A 23,390-nucleotide genomic window follows, 5' to 3' on the forward strand; every position below is an offset into this window, starting at 1 on the left:
TAAAAAATAAAAGATCAAAAGAGCTTAGGCAAGAAGGCCAACGTGATACACTCCAAAGTTCAGAGTATTGCAACATACCTGCATGCTAGAAGCTGAAACACAGTTCAGGAAGTTGGTGTGGTTCTCATGACCAGAAGGGTTTCTCTGTAGGTTCTGATAGTGCCCTTTTCAGCAGACAAGGTAGCATTCAGGCTGGGTGGGTAGGCGTTTGTATATTTCATTATAACATTCATTTTCTGTCTTTCTGGTTGTAGAAAATTTTGCTCTCCGTGTTCTCAAGCATCATTCTATTGTTGGGTGGAAAGGAAGGCCAGCTAGTTGGTCAGCTTGTGAGAAGGGCTCCTTCTGCTTGTTACACATTCTGTCAGCTATCATGGTTCAAGCTGCCTCTGGTGCCAGTTTTCTAGAAGACCTGAATTATGGCATCAAAATTTATGGCTACTACTGTTCTTCTGTAGCATTTATTTATATCCATGTCATCTCGAATCATCTGCATATATGGTATAACTGTATTTTATTTAAAAAGCATGGGCTTCCAATAATGGATGGATGCTTTTGATGTTACTTATACTTGTAACATTACTTTTTTTACTACTTGGGAGAAGCATCTTTTACCTGCCGTGGCAGAGGTGATTTTTTGGGGGGGAAATATAATATTTTAAACCTCTTGCATATTAGGTTTGCTGGGATCAGTTACAGTGAGTAGATTGGAAGCTGGTGTTACATTAACAACTGGTGTCGTCCAATGGTTTAAGACCTCAGCCTTAGACTCTTTAGATTAAACGTTGAAACAGCCATCTCCCTTCTTCCTAAAATTAAATCCTTTACTTTCAGTTCAGATTTATTTTAGATACTCTGCCTTGGGATAGGCTGCTCATATGAAGTGAATCATTGCACATCTAAGACACAAGAACTTGAATGGAAGGGCAACATAGTAGATGTAACTGTCTCCCCTATATGATGATAGTAGTGGTTGTTTTCTTTTAAAAATCCCAGTAATTTAGAACAAATTCATTTCCTCTGCAAAACATGTAGCATATGATGGAAATAGACAGATAACAGGTATTCAATAACAGCAATTTATCAGTAAATAGCCGGGGGGGGGGGAGCCTTTTACTTTGGATTCTGAGTAGATTTGTCTCTGAATGGTGTTGAGTGTTAGATAAACTCTTCAGGCTATTGAATCCACTTATATGGAATGGTGTTGTTTCTAAGTACTGCCCACAGATAATTGGATGTTTTGTGTTGAACAGCCATGAGAGATAATTGGATATTCTTCTTCTCTGTCCAGGTATTGGACTGGATTGAAAACCATGGGGAAGCCTTCCTTAGTAAACACACTGGAGTGGGAAAATCCCTGCATCGGGCACGAGCTCTTCAGAAAAGACATGACGATTTTGAAGAAGTAGCACAGGTAAGCAAGTGACAAATCTAAGCAAATTGCTTTGACAGAGGATACCATTGTACTGATTTATTGTGTTGTTTCCAGGACTCTGAAGTGCTCTGAGGTTTCTTTTCAAACATGTGAAATAAACTGTTTTGTTGGGATCTTGGGGTGAAAACCTATAATGTTTACAGGTTGAGTGCTCACTGAAAAGAGATGGAGGAAACTTCGAAGTACAGTGCCAAGAGAGTCTAAATTTAGATTAGTGTTCAGTCTTTCTTTTTCCTTTTCTTTTTCAGTGTGGAGATGGTAGATGCAGTAAAGTGGGTAGCAGCAGAGCAACTACAGGTTTTCTTGGATTATACACCCTATCTCAGTCCTTTCCATGCAGGATTCTTGCCTGATTATGGCTGGAAGCAACTTTCACAGCCTTGGTAAATGATTTGTACCTAGAGGATGGCTGGGAAAATGCTGTTGATCAGAAGCATTTGAGATTGTACATTGTTCTCTTGCATCATTTGGCTTGTTGGATGGGGATGTCAAGGCTGGCACTCCAGTGATTTAGTTCATTCTGTCTGTTCATACTTAGGAAGACTAGGAGAGCCCAATGGGAGTTAAATAAAAAATAAATAACTTTCATATTTGGCCAGTGTAATGTGACAATGACTCAGGAGTTGTAGTTTACATGTGCAGGGGCATGATGATATTTAAACTGTGTTTCACCAATTGTATTAACTGACTGTGGTCTTCTGGGACCAGTTCAAGACTTGACTGATAAAGTTTTAGCCATTCATGGTCTGGGCATATCTAAATGATTGACCATGATATTATCATTTTCATATATATATATATCCATGGGAATCAGTCCACAAAACAATTTGATGTCAAAATAAAGCATAATTCACAAAAAGCACATCAAAGGAATTACTGTTGTTGTACCTTTTTTATAACTAAGGCAAAAAAGAAAAATAGTACACATCCAATCATCATACTAGCCCTCTCTAGCTCTAGGTTCTATAAGCTGCAGTAACCACAAAAACTACCTCTCATGCTGTTTCTCAGTGTGCCTTCTCGTTGGGCATCCAGCTTATTCAGTCAACATGGCGCTATCCCATTCTCCAGGAGACATTAGCTTAGCCTCCAGTATGATGGCTTCAAATTACTTCACAGTAAGGCTTTTCATTCTCACAGGTACCAGTATGTACCTTTGAAAGTCAATTTAGCAAAGATAATAATCTGAAGTATCTGAAGGATCTTAATAGTCTATTGTTCTTACTGCTATATTCTTGAGACTAAAAGATGTTATACCATCTCTTGATTTCTTCCATTGGCTCCTGTTTATACATTCAATCTTATTGTCATGATTAATTCATTTCTTCCTTGGCATTTACAGCCAGTGGATAGAAGTATGTCTCTTCTTAATTGAGACTTCCCATAACATACATATTGAATTCCTTTGGGCTACTTTTTGATTACTTAAGCATCCTTAAACCCTCCCCCACCCATCATTTGACTACTTATTAATGAACATCCGGAGAATGTAGAGGTGTTCTGGTCAGAAGAGTAGCTAGTCAAGAAATAAGGGTTCACTCTGTATTGGGTGAGATATCACACCATAATTCACCAAGTAATTAGCACTCAGTTGTCTGTACCACATTTGTAATAGAAACAACACAAAACAACCTATTTTTTGTATTGGTATTTGGAAAAATATATTTGGTTTCTTTTTTTTATAATATATTTATTAGCAATTTTTAAATTTAATTACAATTCCAATAAACAATACCATATAACATATCTTTTAACATAATCTTCTTAACTTCTTTGGACTCCCTCACATCTCCCGCTCCTGCGTTCCTAGCCAAGAAGGTTTTTCCAGCAAATTTATCCCCTTATTTTGATTCTTATTATCTAATTTTCCAATATTATATCTTTAATTTTTAATATCCTTTATTCAAATCTTAAAGAATTAAATATAACTTAAAAATTTTCCAAAAATTTGTCTTTTCTTAAATTTAACTTATCTTCATATATCACTTCCTCTATCTCAATGGTGCCCAATTGTTTACATTCTAGCATCCTCCTTAACATTCATATAATTTACAATATTTTTGTAGATAGATCTTGAATTTCTTCCAGTCTTCTTCCAACGTCTCTTCTCCCAGGTCTCGGATTCTGCCCGTCATTTCAGCCAGTTCCATATAGTCTGTCAGTTGCATCTGCCATTCTTCCAGCGTGGGTAGATCTTGGGTTTTCCAATACTTAGCGATAAGTATCCTTGCTGCTGTTGTTGCGTACATAAAAAATGTTCGGTCCTTCTTTAACACCTTCTGGCCGACAATACCCAAAAGGAAGGCCTCTGGTTTCTTAGGGAAGGTATACTTAAATTAAGTTTAAGATACTAACTGATGCGAAGGAAAGAGGGGGCTTTGCCCTGCCAGACTTAAGGCTGTACTATGAATCAGCAGCTTTCTGCTGGTTGAAAGATTGGCTGCTTCTTGAAAACACTGATGGTCTAGATTTGGAAGGATTTAACAATGCTTTTGGATGGCATGCATATTTGTGGTATGACAAGGTTAAAATTCATAAGACTTTCAAGAACCATATTGTCAGAAAAGCAGTGTTTAATGTCTGGACAAAATACAAAGACTTATTGGAAAGTAAAACTCCAAGGTGGCTTTCACCATTGGAAGCTAAGGCCTGGAAAAGACTCAATATGGAGGCCAAATGGCCGAAGTATTGGGAAATTTTAGAAAAAGATGGAGATAATTGGAAGTTGCAGAGACAGGAGAAAATGAAAGATAAAGTGCGAGACTGGTTGCATTACGCTCAGATTAAAGAAGTTTTTAAACTTGACAAAAAGTTAGGATTCCAGGTGGAAAAATCAAAGTTAGAAACTGAACTTCTAGAGCCCAAGACTAAGGTACTTTCTAGAATGTATAACTTGCTGTTAAAATGGAATACACAAGATGAAACGGTCAAATCGGCTATGATAAAGTGGGCACAGGACATTGGTTATAACATCATGTTTGAGGACTGGGAGAGGTTGTGGACTACTGGGCTGAATTTTACTGCATGTAATGCGTTGAGAGAAAATGTTATGAAAATGATATACAGATGGTATATGACCCCAGTCAAACTGGCAAAAATATACCACTTGTCTGACAACAAATGTTGGAAGTGTAAGGAAAATGAAGGAACATTCTTTCACCTCTGGTGGACCTGCCCTGGAGTGAAGGCTTTCTGGGAAATGATATATAATGAGCTGAATATATTTGGTTTCATTTGGGAAAGAAGTAAGAGAACACAGGAAGCTACCAGTCTCAGGAAGAAGGAAAGAAACCTTCAGGTGCACAAGCGACAAGCTTTTATTGAGCCCAATGCATTTCAAACTGAGCTCTTCCTTTAGGGCACTATGAATATAAATAATATGAACCTGAAGAAAAGAATGGGCATATTCCTCTTGAGTATGCTCCATTATAAATGGAACATATTGCTGATTTTCAAAGTGCTATGTGACACTTTCATGTTCAGAATGTGAGATGTTTGGCTTTTGGAAGTGAATTGGATTATGCATGCACAATAAAGGTTTTTTTGCATATGCCCCAACCCATTATATGTGTGCTAAAAAACATCTTTACTGCACATCCACATCTCTGTTTGCTAAGTTTTCATACTGGCCAACATCTTATTCATCTGCCAGGAGAGTCCATTTTTCCCAGCCATAATAAAACTATGTGTGTGTACTTTTTACATCTCATCCTATTATTTCCTTCTAGCTAGTCTCACTGTCTCTACAAACATAATACCTCCTTCAGAAATCTACAAATCCCAGTCTTGTTTTTTAGGGACTCCTGTTACAAAGTTATTTTAATGCAGAATGTTAGGTCCCCTGATGGGAATTCATGAAAGCTTGATCAGAAGTAGGAAACAGGGTTAGAGATTCAAGCGGAGTATTTTTGTTTTGGAAACTGATAATAGTGCTTTGACATGACTGTTTGAAAACTTGTATATAAGGTTATTTAAGAGAAGGTTTTAAAGGGACTGTAGAGGAGGGCAGAGAAACATCCTTCTGTCTCTCCTGTCCTCTTGCTTCATGTGGATAGGAACTGAACATCATGGCAGGGAAGCAATGGGAACAGAAGGGCTTTCCTGCTATTCTGCTCAATATCAAAAACTGCTTATGCCAAGCCAGAGAGAACCAGGGGATCTCCCTGTCCCTTCTTTCTATATGTGAGGATGCCAAGCCAGAATTGTAAATTTTTAAATCCTATTCTGTTTTTAAAATAGGTGGCAAACATCCTGGATACAGGAAAGAGGGTTTCATAGTTTCGGGTTTGTAATATTTTGCTCTATCGATCCAGAATGTCAATTACCGTTTCAGAACATGGCTCTTCTTCCCACTATTGACCATATCCCCCTACTGACTTCAATAGCAGCTTAACCTGTGCCTTGTCTCTGGATAGATTTACACAATTTACACCAGAATCTTCTTACTAATTTATGGGGAATGTCTGAAATGTGACCGCTGAATGCTATGTGTCACTCTGGGACATATATAGCTTGAAACCAGGAAACTCCCACATTGTATCAAAGGTTAAAGGTTTGTGAAAATAATACTCATTTCTTTGGAAAAGTGTGATAGCAAAGTGCAGAGTCCAGACATTTGTCAAAGCTAGGATTCCTTTGAAGAATTGTATCTTGTGTTGGATATAATTTATTATGCGGTTTGGGAAGGAATTTCTATGTTATCCACTGGTTGCTTGATGATAGTCACTTGTTTTGCTCAAGCTATCTGTCTGTTTTCAAAGTTAAATGTTAACTGTGTAGATTTATAACTATAAATGGGTGGGGGAATATAAATGGGAGGGGCATTTTGTGAGGTCAGATGGAAGTACTCTTTCCCATAATTTTTATATTTATATTTCTAATTTTTTTTTAAAAAATAATAATCACAGCTACAACCAATGTTCTTCAAATGTGCTACAGTTTGATAATCAAGCCACTGATCTTGCTGTGAACCTGTTCCTTCTTCTCAGAAACTGTAATATAAAAGTCTGAATATAAAAGGTGATTTCTTGCTCTGTTGATTCCAGAGCATAAGAAATACTGAATGATTAAGACACAAGTCTGAAGTATCCTGGATCCCCAGAAAGGTCTCTGAATTAAATCTGATCCTTAAAGATGTCTCTCCAACTCTTCATTGCATTTGTAGTGCCCCTGATATTTCCTCCCCGCCACCTCTGCTGTTGCATTAGATTTATGAGTTCATTCTGATGACTTGTTGTGGCTTATTTGCATCTCAAAAAACCTGGGCACACAAGCAATTAGTTTGCATGACTAGTATAATATGGGAGCCACATGACCATGGGCTCCTTCCATGAAAAGAAAAAATACATCTTCTACCTTGTGGGAAATGAAATTTTCAGCAAGGCAATTGAGTTTGTTGGACCTTACATTCTTGGCAGAGCTTGAGTTCCAACAGACATCAGGGTAGTTGAAGTCTCCCATGACTACTATAGCTCTCCTTTTTGAATGTTTGGTAATATCATTCAAGTCCTCAATCTGGCTTAGAGGTCTATAGTAGACAGCCACAGTAAGGTCACTGTTGTTTCCCTCTCCTACAATTTTTACCCATATATTCTCAATCTGCTTCCATGCTCCCAAGTCATGGATTGCTTCACAAGTATAGACTAGACTGGATGGATTGGAGGCTGATGGGGTTGCACTCCCTCTGAATGAGTGAGTACGTAGCTTAAGGGTATTCCTGGATCCTTTGCTGTTGCTTGCAGCTCAAATGGCCTTGGTGGCATGAAGTGCCTTCCATCACCTAGTGGCTCAGCTGTGCTACTGTCTGAACAAGGATAGATTAACTTCTGTTGTCTATGTTCTGGTTACCTTCAGAAGGCTGCCTCTTAATATAGTTCAGAAACGTCAGCTGGAATTTGGTGGTCAGATTGCTCAATGAGGCAGGGCAATTTGGTTTCCAGGCCTGATTCAAAGTGCTCTTCTTGACCTATAAAGCCTTAAACAGCTCAGGACCTCAATGCCTCAAGGAGTGCCTCTCCCCATATGAACCAACTCTGGCCCTGAGGCTCTTCTTCATTTATGCCCTCAATGAGAGGTCCGGAAGGCGGCAACACAAGAATGGGCCTTTTCTTTGGTGGCTCCGTTTGTGAAATGCTCTCCCCAGGGAGACTTGCCTGGTGCCTTCATTATAAATCTTCAGGTGCTAGACAAAAACATTTCTCTATAACCAGACCTTTGGCTGATTAAACAATCTATGGCCTTTTAAGTGTGTTTGTGGGAGGCAATTATTGTTTGGTTTTTTTGTTTTGTTTTTTATGTATTTTGTATTCTCATTTTGTATGTTTGTTATGAACCATGATGTGATATTCAATTGAAGGGTTACATACAAATCTCATTATTATTAATAATATGTCTATTAAGGATTGGAAATATAAATAAATTGTGTACCTCTTTATCAGAAAAATAACGCCGTTGCAAAGTGGATAAGGGATGGTGATTAGAATTTGCATTTTTGGTCCTGCAGATGGCACTGTCCCTGCATCTAGATGTCAAAAGTCTGACCCAGTGGCCTCATTTTAAAACCAACTTAGGAAAGCATTGTTTGAATAGTAACAGGTATCTGCTAGAAAAGTGCAGTATTCCCTTCAGACATTTCCATCCTTGTCTAGACAGCTTGTTAATTTTCTTGCTAGAAGGGGTTAAAAGCTATCTACTTCATACTTCCAGAAGCCAGCTCATTTTTTAATACCACCTTTCTCCCTTTCCCCCCATAATGCATGAAATTAATTACACATTGGATGGATGCATGACGGTATTTGCACAAATCCAGCATTTATTAATTAAAATTCTTTAAACCCTGTGCATGCAATTCAGAGAGGAAGACACAAGCTTGAACAGGAAATGCAACAAGATTTTACTAAAGCTATGAGGCACTAAAAAATTAAAACGAAATGAAATTTGACATGTGCTGATGATATGGGCAGAGCCTTTCAGTTGTTCTTAATGAGGGAATTGAAGACTGTACAAATTCAAGAAAGTGCAGTTTGACCCTTTCCTTACATTTCAGAAATAATGTAATGAGGTATGTGTGAAGACTATGCCATGAAAATGGTCACAGGTGTATTAGCTCAGTGATAGAGCCTCTACTTTGCCTGTAGAAGGTCCCAGACTCAGTCCCCAGAATCTTCAGGTAATTCTGGGAGACATCCCTGTCTGAAATCCCAGCCAGTCAGTGAAGGCAGTGCTGAGCTAGATGGACCAATGTTCTGATAAGGCAGCTTCCTTGTTTCTCAAAAAGCACATTTGAATATAAAATAGGAAACTGAAATCCCTACTCCCAGTTGTACACATGCATTTCACAAATCATTCCACTTTAATTTAGCAACCATGTTAAATTAATTAATAATTAATTAATTTAGCAACCATGCAATGCCTTTATGAAGCACTTTCTTATTATTTTTCATTCTGAACTGATTTTTTTCTTCCTGTAGTCCTTATACACAAATTCTACTTTGATTAGTGTCAGCACCAACAACAAAACACATTCTTGTTGGGGTGGGGGGTGGGGGGGACTTGTGTTACTTTTGGTTTGTTGATAAACAGGACAAGTCCTTAATTGGCCCTCCTCCTGTTAACTAATTCCCATACACTTTGCATCCATTAGCAGTACATAGTACATTCTGTGACAAACTGAATCACATTCTTTCAGTTAACATCTGCATGCTCTTTCATCTAATTTCACAGACTGATATGCATAAGATGAGTATAGCAGAGAAGAACACCCACCAGATGTGCACAATGTAACCCCATCCTCACTGCTTTCCTGTGTCTTTTCTTACACATTACCTTTATCCTATGCTCCTCCATCATTGAAAAATGATAAGAGGCTGCCCTCAAGGCTCCCTGAGCCTTCCAGAATGCAAGGGGAAAGGCAAATGCTCTGCCAGAAAGTCAGTATATCATTCCCTCTCCAGAAGGTGTGAAGGGATGCAGGCGTGGGGAGCTCATTCATGCTTGGAAAGGCTCCTTTGATGAGAAGCTTAATCATGGTCCATTGCTCAATTATTTTTTTATAACAAAGGAAGGGGGGCAGAGTGGAAAGATCTGCTCAGGTGGTTTGCAGACCTTCAGACATTACAACTGGGCTGTCAGATATATCAGTGAAAAAGCAGCTCCAACAGGAAGGCTGTTGAATCTTATAGACACTGCAGACAACTTCTGACTTATTTTTCAAGGACATGTTCAAGCTCTTCTAAGGAATTCCTGGGATTCCTAGCTGTAGCAAAAGACTGTCTTGGATTTTGTTGTTTACCAAGAAAATACATGTCAACTTTATTGGGCAAGAAGTCTTACTCCTTGTCTCCTTCTTGGGATAGATATGTATCCATGTTTGGCTTGAAGCACCACCAGCCTGATTGAGTAAAGGTAGCATTTGTATGTATATTTGTCTTGGAAGACAACACTTTGTATTTGGTAATTATTTGGTAATACATTCTTTAAAATGTATTTTAAAATATATAAAAGAACACTTCTGATTGGTAAAACATACACTTCCAGATTTGCTTGGCTTTGAATAATGGACCAGGTGCAAGTAGGTTGGAACAGAGATTGTACCTACTGAGTCACTCTACTGAAATATGGTGGGTTGAAGCCTCCTGCCTTTTTGTCACCTGGTTCAATGACTGCTCTTGCTTTGTCACTGGAGGGATGAGAGACAAAGCCCTACCATGTTACTATGTAGTTGTTTGACTCGATACAGTGTCCTGGCCTTGTCTGGCTTGAAAGCAAACATAGCTGGGGACTGAGTAAGATTATGCCTCATCAAACTATTATTAATAATAATAACTGAATTTATATACCGCCCTATACTCGGAGCTCTCAGGGCAGTTCACAGAATAAAATCAAAATATAAAACCACAAAATACATAATAAAAGTAAAAACAACAACCCAATAGCACCCCCTCCAAAAACAAAACAAAAACTACTGCATTTTAAAAGGGCATAGGATGTCAATTAAATCAGCCAAAGACCTGGTTAAAAAGGAATGTTTTTGCCTGACGCCTAAAGGTGTATAATCAAGGTACCAGAACTTCCCTGGAGAGTATTCCACAGATGGGGAGCCACTGCAGAGAAGGCCCGTTCTTGTGTTGCTACGATCTGGACCTCTTGAGGAGGAGGCACATGACAGAGGGCCTCAGAAGATGATCTCAGGGTCCGGGTGGGTTCATATGGAAAGAGGCGGTACAATCTCTGTTCCAACCTACTACACAGTGATCTAGCAGGACTCAGACTTCTTCCTTCATCTTTGGTGCTCAATTTCCATTTATTGAAAAGAAACTCTCTCTTTTTTTTTACCCTGTGTGATAACCATCAATTGCTAATGAATAAAAAAAATGAAACATATTAATTGACATGGTAATCTGTTCAGTCAAATAAATGCCACTGACTTTTTAGCCCGTGGTGGCTTTTCTTCCTGTGACCTTTTGAAAAATAGTATTTGCCATTTCTTTTTCTTAGTAGTGAAGAAACCAATTTATGCCCTCTTGTTCTTTCACACATAAAATAATTACATGTGTGTACATTTGTAAGCGTGCCATTTTGCAGTCTGTAGGAAGTTTTCCAGTTTTTGAGATGGCATATTTTATCAGTTTCAAAAGATTATTATTTATTGCTTATCACAGAGAAGTTATTAAGCTAATTGAAATGGAAAATTGGTTTTGCCTTAGCTTGAGTTGGTTCAAAGCAAGATAAAGCTATTTAAGATATTTGTTTATTTCTGGTATTTATTCCCCATCTTTCCATAAAATTTATAATCAAGGCAACTTACAAAAACCATCACTTCATAAATATTGTCAAATACAATAAAATAAATTGTAAACTAAAACATGTTAGTGATTTATTCAATTTGTATACCACCCTTCTTCGAAAGATCACAGGGCAGTTCACAACCTAATAATACAAAATGAGAACACAAAATAGAGAATGAAACAAAAACAAACCAATAAGCCCTTCCTACGCAAGCACATTTAAAAGGCCATAGAATGTTTAATCAGCCAAAAGCTGATTATAGAGAAACCTTTTTGCCTGGTGCCTAATATTACTAGCATCTTTGAAAAGTGGCAGCAGTTTAAAATTATTTTAAGAGCATGCAACAAAGCTCCACTGGGTGACAAAGCCTTAGGCAAACCACCTTAAAAACATATAATGTTACTATGGCCTTTTGGGGCTAATTAACATTTGTAAATTGGACATTGTTCTTAAACTAGCTGAATTTACTTTTCTTTTACTATATGATATACTGGTCTGATATACTGGTCCAGCTTGATAAAAATCAGTATTTTAAATATTTAGGGTTTTATCCAACAAAGTTATCCCACTTGCAAAAGAGCTTCAACTTTTGCTCCCCGCACTGTGTCCCTTCCAAAACTGTTCTGGGTGTTCCCTTACCCTCCAGAGCTGATGGGAGACATGGGTGTGGGGCATGTGTGATAGAAGAGGGAGGGGAGGTTCCATTGCAGAATTGAAAGTACTTGTTCAAAAGGAATTACTTCCCTGGGTGCAACCATTAGTGATTTTATTATTGGATTTTATGGATTTATATTATATACAACTGTAAACAATTTTGACAGGCATTTTTGCCTTAAAAATGGTCTAATCTATTAAATAAAATATTTATATATAAAAAAGTAGGAAAGCTGTTCTGAATTCTGAGAGTCATGACTGAGAAATGATGTCTTATGCCTACCCTGCCACACATTTGACAGTGGAGCAGGTTAAAAAATAGCAAGCCAAATAATTTGTTGGTATTTTTAAAAAGAAATGCAAAATAAGTATTTTAAAATATTAAATTACTTTTAAATAAGTAATTTTAAATATTTTGAATTCCACAGAGAGCTTTGTTTATGTGGACTGCCTTATTTTGTTCAGCATCAGGTAATACTCTACGACACAGTAGGAACTTGCATTTTGAGCTCCCCTGACATCATAGAGCAGTGGTGGGGAACTTGTGGCTTATGGAAGCTGAAGTTTCTGGACTTCAGCTTCCATATCTCCTGAGCATTGGCAATGTTGACAAGGGCTGATGGGAGTTAGAGTCCAGCAGTATCTGGAGGGCCACATGTTCCCTAACCACGTTGTAGAGGTGTCTATTCTTTGTGTGTAGCTCCACATGGATGTCAGACCCCCTGTGAGTGCATTGAGGCAGCTTAATCAGAAATAATCCACACACTCAGGTAAGGGAGTTGTTAAATACTGTTGATTTTCATGAGTCCAATAGATATGTTTGTAAATTAGGCCAGAATCTCACAGATTGATTGCTTTTGTCAAAACACAAAAATAAGGGAGTGGACACATTTTTTAAAGAAGTAATGTTTCCAATTCACTACATTTACATGTTGCAACATGCTAGCCATCAGTGCTCCTACTTAAACAAATGCATTGTGAAATATCTCCTGGGAGACCATGTCTGCTTCCGAAGTAGTTAACCATCTGAATTGCTTCTTACCCTACGTCATATTTGAAAGATTCCAGGGATCATGGAAATAAGTGAATGCTGAGCCTTTTTATTCTGTCAAACAAGCTAGCACTGGAGAGGTTATGCGTTTCAAATGAGAAACTATTTCATGCCTATTTGGAGATTACTCTGTGTGGGTTTTTGCTAGCTCCTCTTGCAGAGAGCATCACTTGGAATAACTGCTGTCATTTTAAGATGCTGGTTTCTGTTCCTGCGTTTCGGAAGTGTAAATACTCATGTTAGAGCTTCAGTTGCCACATTTGTGTGACTTGCACTTTGTTTCTTGCTCTGTTTCCTGGTAGAATACCTATACTAATGCAGACAAGCTACTGGAAGCAGCAGAGCAGTTGGCTCAAACCGGAGAGTGTGACCCTGAAGAGATCTACAAGGCAGCACGGCATCTGGAAGTGCGGATTCAGGACTTTGTCAGAAGAGTGGAGCAGAGGAAGCTTCTTTTGGACATGTCTGTATCCTTCCACACTCATACCAAAGAGGTAAGATGCTTACAGTGTGATCAGAGCTGCATTTAGGGGAGCACGACCAGATTGCCCGCACTGGGCGCTGAGCGAAGAGGGTGCTGCAGGGGGCGCCGCAACAATGACTTAGAACAGAAGGCAAGAGACAGGGGAGCACAGAATTTTGCCATCACACAAGTGACTGCTGATATTTGACTGATGTTGCAAAGCCTGTAACACTCAAGAAAGTTTTAAGTTGCTTAAGCCATAATAGGCTGAATGTGAAATGTACAGCATGGAAACTCAGAAAACATTGGCAACTTGTATATCTTGCAAAAATGCCATATTTTCTCTCCTTTCATTTGATTAATGTAAATCCAAGAAAAAGTGTTGTTGTTGTTAATTCAGTTTATATAACGCCCTTTATCAAAAGAGCCCAGGGCAGTGTACAACATTAAAAACACAGAAGTGATAAAATGTTTTTAAAGCAAATTTACAGCAGTCTCATTAGAGGAAAGCAAGGTGACCAAGTTCATAATAATTAAATAGTAATAATGTACAATTTATACTAATTGCATTTGGTCTGAGCTCTTTTTAAAAGAATATCAGTTATAATCACAGGCATAACTGAGTAGAAGTGTTTCTTGAGGAATTTCATTATAATGAAGCATCTGTTTTACTATTTCTAGTAACTTTCTAACTAAGAATTCAGATTATGATCAGAGATGGTTATACTTTCATACTATTTAAAATGGGCCCCAAATGCATGTTCCCATGTGTTTTTCAGTTGCTTGTTCAGAACGAGACTAAATGCTGTTTTAGTTCAAGTGAAAAATGTGCAAAGATAAGACACTGAAGCAGGAGACAGAGAGGACAGGGCGTTGAAATTGGAGGCCCCTGAGGGTGCAATTAAAGCATACTTCACATTTTTCCACTTTCGACCAAAGGCTATTCAGCAATGTGTGCCTTTGGAAGATAAGTTTTATTCTGTGAGGAGAAAGGATTAATCTGAATCATTGTTTTTTCATGCACTGTAGCATCTGTGTGCCACAGCACTCTTGATCCATAAAGGCACCCGCAGGAGCTGAAGGCTTTGCCAGTATTAGCTGAATTATGTACTACAAACAAGTAATTTGTAATAAACTGCTGCAGAGTTAGGGGAGCCTGAGCAAACAAACGTATTTGGTCACAGATAAGCTAGTGTAAAGGAAATGGTCTGCAGTGCATGGGTCTTTCTCTTCAGCATCTTGAATGGTATGAAGCACTTTTAGCTATGGATGGGACATGGAAGACAATGTGCATTCCTTTTATGAATCAAGTATCTCTTTATTGGTTTGGTTGGGTCTACCCACATATTCAGCTAGCCCATAACTTCTTATCACATGATGCAGTAATGGTTGTGTATGCACACATACACCACAGTTCTTAGGCACCCCAGAACTTAAGATTTGTCTGTTGTAAATTGCTTAATATTAAATAGTTTGTTGAGGAATATGTGTGGGCTCATAACTGCCATTTGGAAATGTACAGCTCTTCTTTACTGTTACTCTGGCAGGGTCTTGTCTCTCCTGAAGTGTGCTGCTTACTGTCTGGTGATTTTACTTTGTAGATCAGAGAGATAAGGAAGATACTGGGAAGGTAAAACTTAACCATCTGGTTAGCTAGTGTTTACCTGTTAGGTTCTTAATCTCTCTTGGGTAGGGGAAGTTGTCTAGAAAAAGGAACTTGTTCAAGGGAGTGAGGAGCTGGCTTTCAGTCACAGGAACCTAAGAATAATGTGAGAGTATAATTTATATCATTTGGAAGTTTCAAATGTTTGAGGGCAGGAGGAAAGGGTGGGAGACATACCCTTGTGATCTGAGACTCCTAGGCAATACACTTTTAGATTAATGCACTGAGCATGTTAAGGGAGAAAATTGTACAAAAAGAGTACAACTAATATGGACTGCCCATAGGTTTCATGATTTTAATTCAGCCTGTCTAGAGCATAACATTTGCAAGTTATTCCAAAGGATAATGCAGTGTTCTATGCATAAGCTATCTTACCCTTATTGATGTGTATAATTTTTTACATCTACTTTCCTTTATGCCAGCTGGTCTTTAGGCCTTTGGTGTAGAGATGATGCTGTAGAAATGGTTTATTTCATCAAAGGCATCAAGATGGTGTTATTTTATCAAGTACAAAGTTGAAATTTTAAGCTTGTACAAAATAAGAAAAATTGGTTGATTCAGTGAGGTTTGGTAGGATGTTTTGTTTAACCTTTTAAAAAGTTTTTGCAGAATGGTTTAGAATTGTCACAAATGATTTACTTTTGAAATTCCAGGACAGTGGTGAAGAAGTCACATAAAGCACTTGGAGATCTATCAGGATTATGACCTGTGTCATGTTTAGCTAATGAAAATACAAAGCAGAAGGAAAATACATAGATGCTGGAGAAATTACATCCTTTGACTAAGGATTTGTGGAATGTTTCAAAGCAGCAAAAAGAGTGGGAACTTCATGGTTCCTTCCAGACAGTCTAATAAATCACTTCCTTTTCAATGCAGGGTGCTGGAACTCTTAGAAGCACACATTCTGTTGTCAACTTATCACGGCTTAAAAATAAGCAGTAACTGTTGCGCTCTTCAGGCAGACTGATTCAGTGTTAAAACTGGCATGTTGGGTGGGTGGGTAGGTGGGTGTGCTGTGGGGACAGGAGCACTAGCTCTGTCCCTCTGTCTCCATGCCAATTGCCTTCCATGGGTTGGAGGACAAACTTCTGTACCTTTTAGAACTTAGGGGTTCTAAAATGCATGGAAAGTCTCAATAAGTTCAGAATGCTCTTCTCTTCAGCAGTCCCCCCCCCCTCAGCTCATAGAGGGTAACTGGAGTGGCAATAATGGGGTGCAGCTAGGGTGATCATCCCTGAAGCCACCCCCTGCCCCCTGTGTCCACACAGCTATCTGCCAATCACCCATTCCCACCAGCCTTCTGAGTGATACCCCTCCCCACCTTCTCACTATATAGAAGGGTCTGGAAACTTCTGTTTCAGTGTATCTGAAGAAGTGTGCATGCACACGAAAGCTCATACCAAGAACTGACTTAGTTGGTCTTTAAGGTGCTACTGGAAGGAATTTTTTTTGTTTTGTATTAGCTTACATTGTGAGATCGATGCTTGTTTTGCCCAAGAACTGTCGGCTAGAGTGAAACCGTTTCCAGGGTAGGTCCAGAATCCTCTTGCAAGGTGTTGGAAAGCTTGAATCAGAGAATCTGACAGCAGGACTCGGGCTCCTTATTTTCTTTGCCAGTAGGGTGGCTGTGAAGGAAATATTTGTGTGGTCTTTTATTCTGTTAGTACTACCCAGATAATGGTAGCTCATCAGCCTAGCAGAAGCAGATTTATTGCCAAAGCAGACAAGGGCCTGGCTAGCCTTATATACGGTAATTGTTGTCTTAGGCTTGGTTCCTCTTTTTGTGCAACTTATCATGCAAAATAGTTGCTTTGGAGATTCCTGTACTTGACCTCCCTTCTTCTGTCTTCCGTCTTTTAGAACCTAACCCAAATCTGTGCACATAGCAGACAGAAATACTTCCCTTGGCTCTCTGGAGGGCTTTGTGCTGGAGAGGAATGCACTGGAAGCCACAGAATAGATAAGACAAAGTCTAAAGTGGCCCAGAAGACTGCACTAAGCCTCATCCCATATGCTACCAGGCCCCTCTGTGTTAAATAGGCAGTACTATTACTGCCTCCTCAGTTTACTTAAAGCCACTGAGTAGGTGCTGCGATGCCTAGTTCTACTTGCTCTTTTTGTACATAGACTGAATGCCGTAATCTACTTTGATTCAATGCTTTTTAGACTTGAAACACTAGGTTCCATTCATGACATAATAATTCCAATCAACTCATCACTTTTGAATTGTTTACTTACAAATTTGGGGTATCTTTTACCTACTAAAAGTTGTCATGTGTCCCCGTATTACACATAAACTATGGCTTAATGTAGCTGTACACTGAGCTGGTACACACCACTGCAAAGCTTGAATTTCACTCCCCTCACTGTTCCTACAGCTGCTATGCTGTCAGAAGATTAGAACTAGAATCTACCTTGTCATTATATCCAAACCCTGGCTTGTGGTAACCATGGTTTGTTTTTTGCCTACTGTTTGTGGCTTGCTTGGGACATGAATGGGAATCCTGTGAATTGATCAAAAATCACATTTTGATTAAAAATATTTCAGAAACAATTTCAATCTTATTAACAGCACAGATTATTTGTAATGGGGTTTTGCAGGCATAACTGAAGACCAGGGGACTAAAACCTTCTGAGTCAATGAAGATGTACAGTTTAATAGTTTTCTAATATGCAAATCCTTGTTGTAAAAGGTCATGCACTAGGAATAAACACTGTTAATGTAGATTCTGATGCTATCTTGACCTGATTTGTTTGAGTATATTGCAAATGCGTAAGAGTTCAGCTTGCATCATCTGTAGTAGTACTTTAGATGTATATCACATGAAAATAACAAGCTGAGAGCAAATCTTAGTCTTTGCACTGAATTTATCATTTTCTTTTCTCAAACTTGTTTTCCTCCTTCTCCATTCTAGGACTAACATGACTTCTATAATGTATCACCATCACTTCAGTGCTGCTTTTCCCTGTGGTATACAAATTGAGTCCTTAATTCTACTGTATGATAGCCAGATGTGTAATCTACATCTCCAAAGTTTCTTACCACATATTTATACATTAATATCCCATATGTACAACCCCATACACCAGTGGGAAGAAATATCAGTAGCTGTGGGATTTCCCCCTATATTTACCATGAATATTTCATTTATTTATTTTATTACATGTGTAGACCACTCCTCATTTAAAAACAAAATAAATCACTCATTTACAGTACAGTGGTACCTCGGGTTAAGAACTTAATTTGTTTTGAAACTGTTCTGAACCTGAGGTACCACTTTAGGTAATGGGGCCTCCCGCTGCCGCCACACAGCCGCATGCTTTCTGTTCTCATCCTGAAGCAAAGTTCTTAACCCGAGGTACTATTTCTGGGTTAGCGGAGTCTGTAACCTGAAGCATCTGTAACCCAAGTTAGCACTGTACTAGTAAATATAATAAATATAATAAAATAATATATCAATACAATATTACAAATATTAAAACCCAATAGTACAGTGCATAATCAAAGCAGCAAATATGAAAACCACAATCAGAAGGTATGTATATCCACAGAAGGGGGATGCATCACTAAAAATTTATTTTGCAACTTTATGGTGCTTTTCAATTATGGCAAGCCACTCGTAAGTGATACTTGCTTGAAAAGCAGGGCTAAAATAGAATGAATGAATGAATGAATGAATGAATGAATGAATGAATGAATAGAGAGAGAGAGAATAAAGCTCCTGGATGAATAGCCAATCTGATTTGAGGTGGAAATTATTTATATTGAGGGGAACCTTTATAAGGTCTCTCTTGATACAATTTTTGCACTGTTTCCTCAAAGAACAGTCCCATATGTTTTAGGTAGCTTTTGTGCAGGCTGTGAGAGTTAAGGGCTGTCTATCATTTTTCACATACCTCATCATAAGGATGAACAGCTTTCTGTATACTAAACAATTTGGACAAATAACTAGTTAGCTTTGAATTATTGAATCAATCTGGACTCTGTTGGAGAGAAAAATAAACTTCATTATTTAATTTCCTCAAGGGCAATGGGATAGTAGGGTAGAATTGTAATCAATACATTTATTATGTTTGGCGAGGGGAGGAATCTTCACACGTCAGATTTATGCTGCGTGTTTGAAAATGACTTTGGCAAAAGCATGGCTGACATGGCCACAAGAATGTTACAGACTCTTTAGGGCAGCAGTTTCCAAATGGTTTTCTGATTGCCACACTGGCCACAGTAGGTTTTGGGGAAGTGCATTACAAAAGACTAAGGGGCATGCATACGTATATGCGGCATGAAGTCCTGAAGTTTGTTTTTCAAAAGCAGAGAGGGGCGTGGGTGGCGCTGTGGGTTAAACCACAGAGCCTAGGACTTGCCGTTCAGAAGGTCGGTGGTTCGAATCCCTGTGACGGGGTAAGCTCCCATTGCTCAGTCCCTGCTCCTACCAACCTAGCAGTTCGAAAGCATGTCAGAGTGCCAATAGATAAATAGGTACCGCTCCAGTGGGAAGGTAACAGCGTTTCTGTGCACTGCTCTGGTTCACCAGAAGTTGCTTAGTCATGCTGGCTACATGACCGGAAGCTGTATGCTGGCTCCCTCAGCCAATAAAGCGAGATAAGCACCGCAACCCCAGAGTCGGCCACGACTGGACCTAATGGTCATTGATCCCTTAACTTTAATGAGGGAAAAGGTTGGCCCTGCCCATTGCATCCCAATGCTTTTGCCAAACTCTGCAGGAACTTGGGTGCTCCTCCAAGTTCTGCTGCGGTGGGGTGGGCACAGCACCGCCTGAAGCAGGTGCTTCACCCCCTAAGCATAGGCAAGCCAGCTCTGATTGAAGGAGTAACATTCTCCTTCATAGGTTGATCATATAATGTGTATCACATTCAGGTAAGATATGTTAATGAGACATATATTCTGCTTGTAAAATCAGAGGAGTGAATTTATTATTTTATGGTGTTAATATTTAGAAGATTGATCATAAGCTAAGCTTCTGCACAAAGGAAACAGAAAATAGCTGAAAGTTAACCACAAAGATTTTGGCATCTGCTTTCCTTCATTACACCTTAATATTCCATACATTTCAGAATATGATATGCTCACAGTCTATATGAGAACTGGAATCTAGTATTCATACAGGTGGGTGGGGTATTATATACCTACCAGTATTTTAACATTTGGGTTATCTTCTTGATAAAAAGACAGTAAATTATAGCCCATTCCATATGTGCTCATACTGTGCATTCATTTTAATATGAGATTTCAGATTACTTCATCTAATATATTGGTTGTTCAATACATGTAATTTTCAGTGTCCTTTAGCATCTGACATGGTGTGCTTTGTAGTACTCTGATTAATACTCTTTGAGCTGGCTTTAGAGGATTAAAGGGTTAAAACTCAATCTCTTCCTTTTTCTTCCCCCACTTCCCTCCCACTTTTCCCTCCCCCTCCCCACTCCATGCCCTTCCATTTGTGTTCTTTTCCTCCTTTACAGCTATGGACATGGATGGAAGACCTGCAGAAGGAGCTCTTGGAAGATGTTTGTGCTGACTCAGTGGATGCTGTTCAAGAACTCATTAAGCAGTTCCAGCAGCAGCAAACAGCTACCCTCGATGCAACCCTCAATGTAATCAAAGAAGGTGAAGATCTAATCCAGCAGCTCAGGTAAGTTCATCACACTGCATCAGAGGCACAATGAACAGAGGCAGGATAACTTAGAATTTAATGTGAGAATTAATCACTGCCCTGCTACGATTCAGAATATTTTATTTTATTGAAACTGCAAGGAATGATTTGTAGAGACTGGTAAAAATAGTCTTAAATCACTTTGAGCCACTGTGTGTAATGGATGAGAAGAATTGTAGATAAGGTAAAGTGAGTATGATTAAATGGTTACTGTATAAATATTTTTGAAGTAGATATTTACAGAATATGGTTAAACTGTTATGAAGTGGGACCTGGTGATTTATTTGCTTACTCCTGCTAGGCAGTGTCTGCCAGCTACTGAGCAAAACGCGTAGATTCAAATAACACTGAATGCAATATTTTACTTCCTGCAGGAGTTTTGTGTTTGCATGTCGAGTATTCGTATCATCACATAGTGCCTGCTACTGGCAACAGAGTGTCTGCTGTTATCATCATGGTTGTGTGTTGTGCCTCGTGAGGTGTTTTAACTCTCTTAATTTTAGTTTTGATGGATGTTTTAGTTTATATCTGTCTGGTTGGTCTGATTTTATGTTTTACTTTCTTTTTGTCTGTTTAAGTAGTACATTGACCTGAGAACCCCAGCTATAGCATCACCAGCTATAACATCACCTAGAGAACTCAGGCTAAGAGGTGATGGATGAATGAAAATAATAAAATAAATAATATATTTTGGTGTGACTAGGCCTGTATTCAGACAGTACTTGTTTCCATTTTCATGACATTTCCTTTCCTGATAATTTATGTGTTTCATGTGATCTTTCATAGATATGTAAAAGCCACTCCTAGAAATCAAGCAGAATCTAGTGGAAGTTTAGTGCTAATTTTCATGATAATTGCTTCCAGAAAAAAATCTGTTTTCAACCCTGTTAACCTGGAGAACGAGAAGAGTGTTTGTGCTGTAATTTTCCTGTGGTTTTCATACATCGTGCCACTGCCATTCATGTGATGAAATTTGGGTATTCCAACATACAGTGCTTTCTCACCATTTTCATGGCTGAGTCATGGGGGCACAGAAGTGCACATGTGCATAAAGGGTGGCAGAATGGTTGATGGTGTCCACTCTTGCACCACAGCATGCCCACTGTTGTGAATTGAACTTAGCATAACATCTACCATGTGTAATGCAAGTCAACCCTTATTCGATTTTAATTAACACAGTGCAGTAAAAAGAGGCAGTCTGCAGCAATCACCCTCCCACCATTCAATTTACTTTTTTGCTTTCTAAGAAGTGGATCCACCTTTCCTCATGAGGAGTATGTAGTCATCTGACTGCAAGTTCTAACTGGCCAAAGGCTCCTTGTTATATCCCTGCCTCTATAAGGCAGGAAATTTATAATATGTCTGTAATGGCTGAGTACTTGAATTAATTAACATATAAATATCCAGCTGGCTTTAATGAAATCACACTTTGTGCCAGAGCCAATGTCTTTCAGACATTCTCTTTCATATAACTGGGACCTGCTCAGGCTGTTCAGTGCTCTTCTTCAGTTCCATGCCTCTGATTTCCAAGACTGCTCCAAACTCATGGATGGTTACAGGAGGAGCACTTCTTCAGCCTTAGATGAAACCTACCCTTGCCTCCTTCCCCATCTCACTGCTTCTCAGCCATGTTTGCTATTTTTCTCTTTTGGAGTAGTCAGGACCTTGTGGGAAGCACAAAACTGTGTCATCCCAAAAGGAAACTCCCCCCCTCCTGCTTTTAAACTTTATTGGGACAGGTTTCTATGAATCCAGGGTGGAATTCAATGCAGCCAGGATAAGCCTCAGCTGAAGGTTAGTTGGACCATCCGAGCAGTAAGCAGAGACAGATTAATCTGTCTCTGGTTAACTGCCTGAAATACCATTGCGTCCCAGATGTGCACTGTGACTCTGTACTGTTAAGTCACAGTGAAAATCCAGGGAGCTGTTTCTGTTCTCTCCTTTTGGGGACAGGTATTTATTGTGTTTCCACCCTCTTTGGTCCCCCCCCTACTTTTCATATTTCTCAGATCTTGTTTACCTACATCAGCCTTTGCCAACATCTGACCTCCAGATGTTTTGGACTGCAGCTCCGCTCCACACAGCTGTGCTGGCTGGGGCTGATGAAAGCTGTAGCCCAGAACCAGGTTGGCAAAGGCTATCACAAGATCTGTAATGTTGCTATTTGCACGTGAACTTTCCCCTTTCCTGGTGTTTTTGGCTAACCCACTGCATTTCTGAATACCCATCCTAAATTTCCATATAAGGAAATGTTCTGCCTTTTAGACTCTCTGTCACTATCTCCTTACTAGCAGCTAAGCTTATAGTCCAGGCAGTGTGGGTTTGTGTGGCCTCATGCTGAATCAATCACCTTTATCCGTCTGTATTGCTGAATACTGGCGGACCATGTCGCAAAGCCATTATACTTTCTGCCTGCCATTTTGTGCAAATAAACTTCTCCCCCCCTCCCCAATTTGGATTGGTATTTAATTAGTTTTGCCAATTTCCTCCAAATAAGCAAAACAACATTGGTATTTGCAGAGTAATTGTGTCCATTGCAACAACATCTGTGGAGAGTAATTGTCCACAGCAAAGGTTCCCAATGTGATAGATATATGTCATCATGTGTGCGTGATATGAGTTCACATGTATGTATAGATGCTTGAGTTTTTTTCTCGTTTTGT

General features: G+C 39.0%; 1 protein-coding gene across 19 annotated transcripts in view; it reads left to right on the top strand.

Annotated features, from left to right (window-relative positions):
* Positions 1–23,390, top strand: part of KALRN (kalirin RhoGEF kinase) — a 523,049-nt gene that overhangs the window by 322,873 nt on the left and 176,786 nt on the right. For all 19 annotated transcript variants that reach the window (XR_014560170.1, XM_083722227.1, XM_083722230.1 and 16 more), the window contains 3 exons: positions 1,292–1,414; positions 13,229–13,420; positions 20,537–20,706. Coding sequence is in view for 18 of the 19 variants with exons in the window: in XM_083722227.1 (XP_083578353.1) it covers positions 1,292–1,414; positions 13,229–13,420; positions 20,537–20,706 (485 nt within the window). In the remaining variant the exon portion in view is untranslated. The remainder of the gene's footprint in view (positions 1–1,291; positions 1,415–13,228; positions 13,421–20,536; positions 20,707–23,390) is intronic.

The sequence above is a fragment of the Podarcis gaigeae genome (assembly GCF_964106915.1).
Source record: "Podarcis gaigeae genome assembly, chromosome: 1".
Classification (NCBI taxonomy): domain Eukaryota; kingdom Metazoa; phylum Chordata; class Lepidosauria; order Squamata; family Lacertidae; genus Podarcis; species Podarcis gaigeae.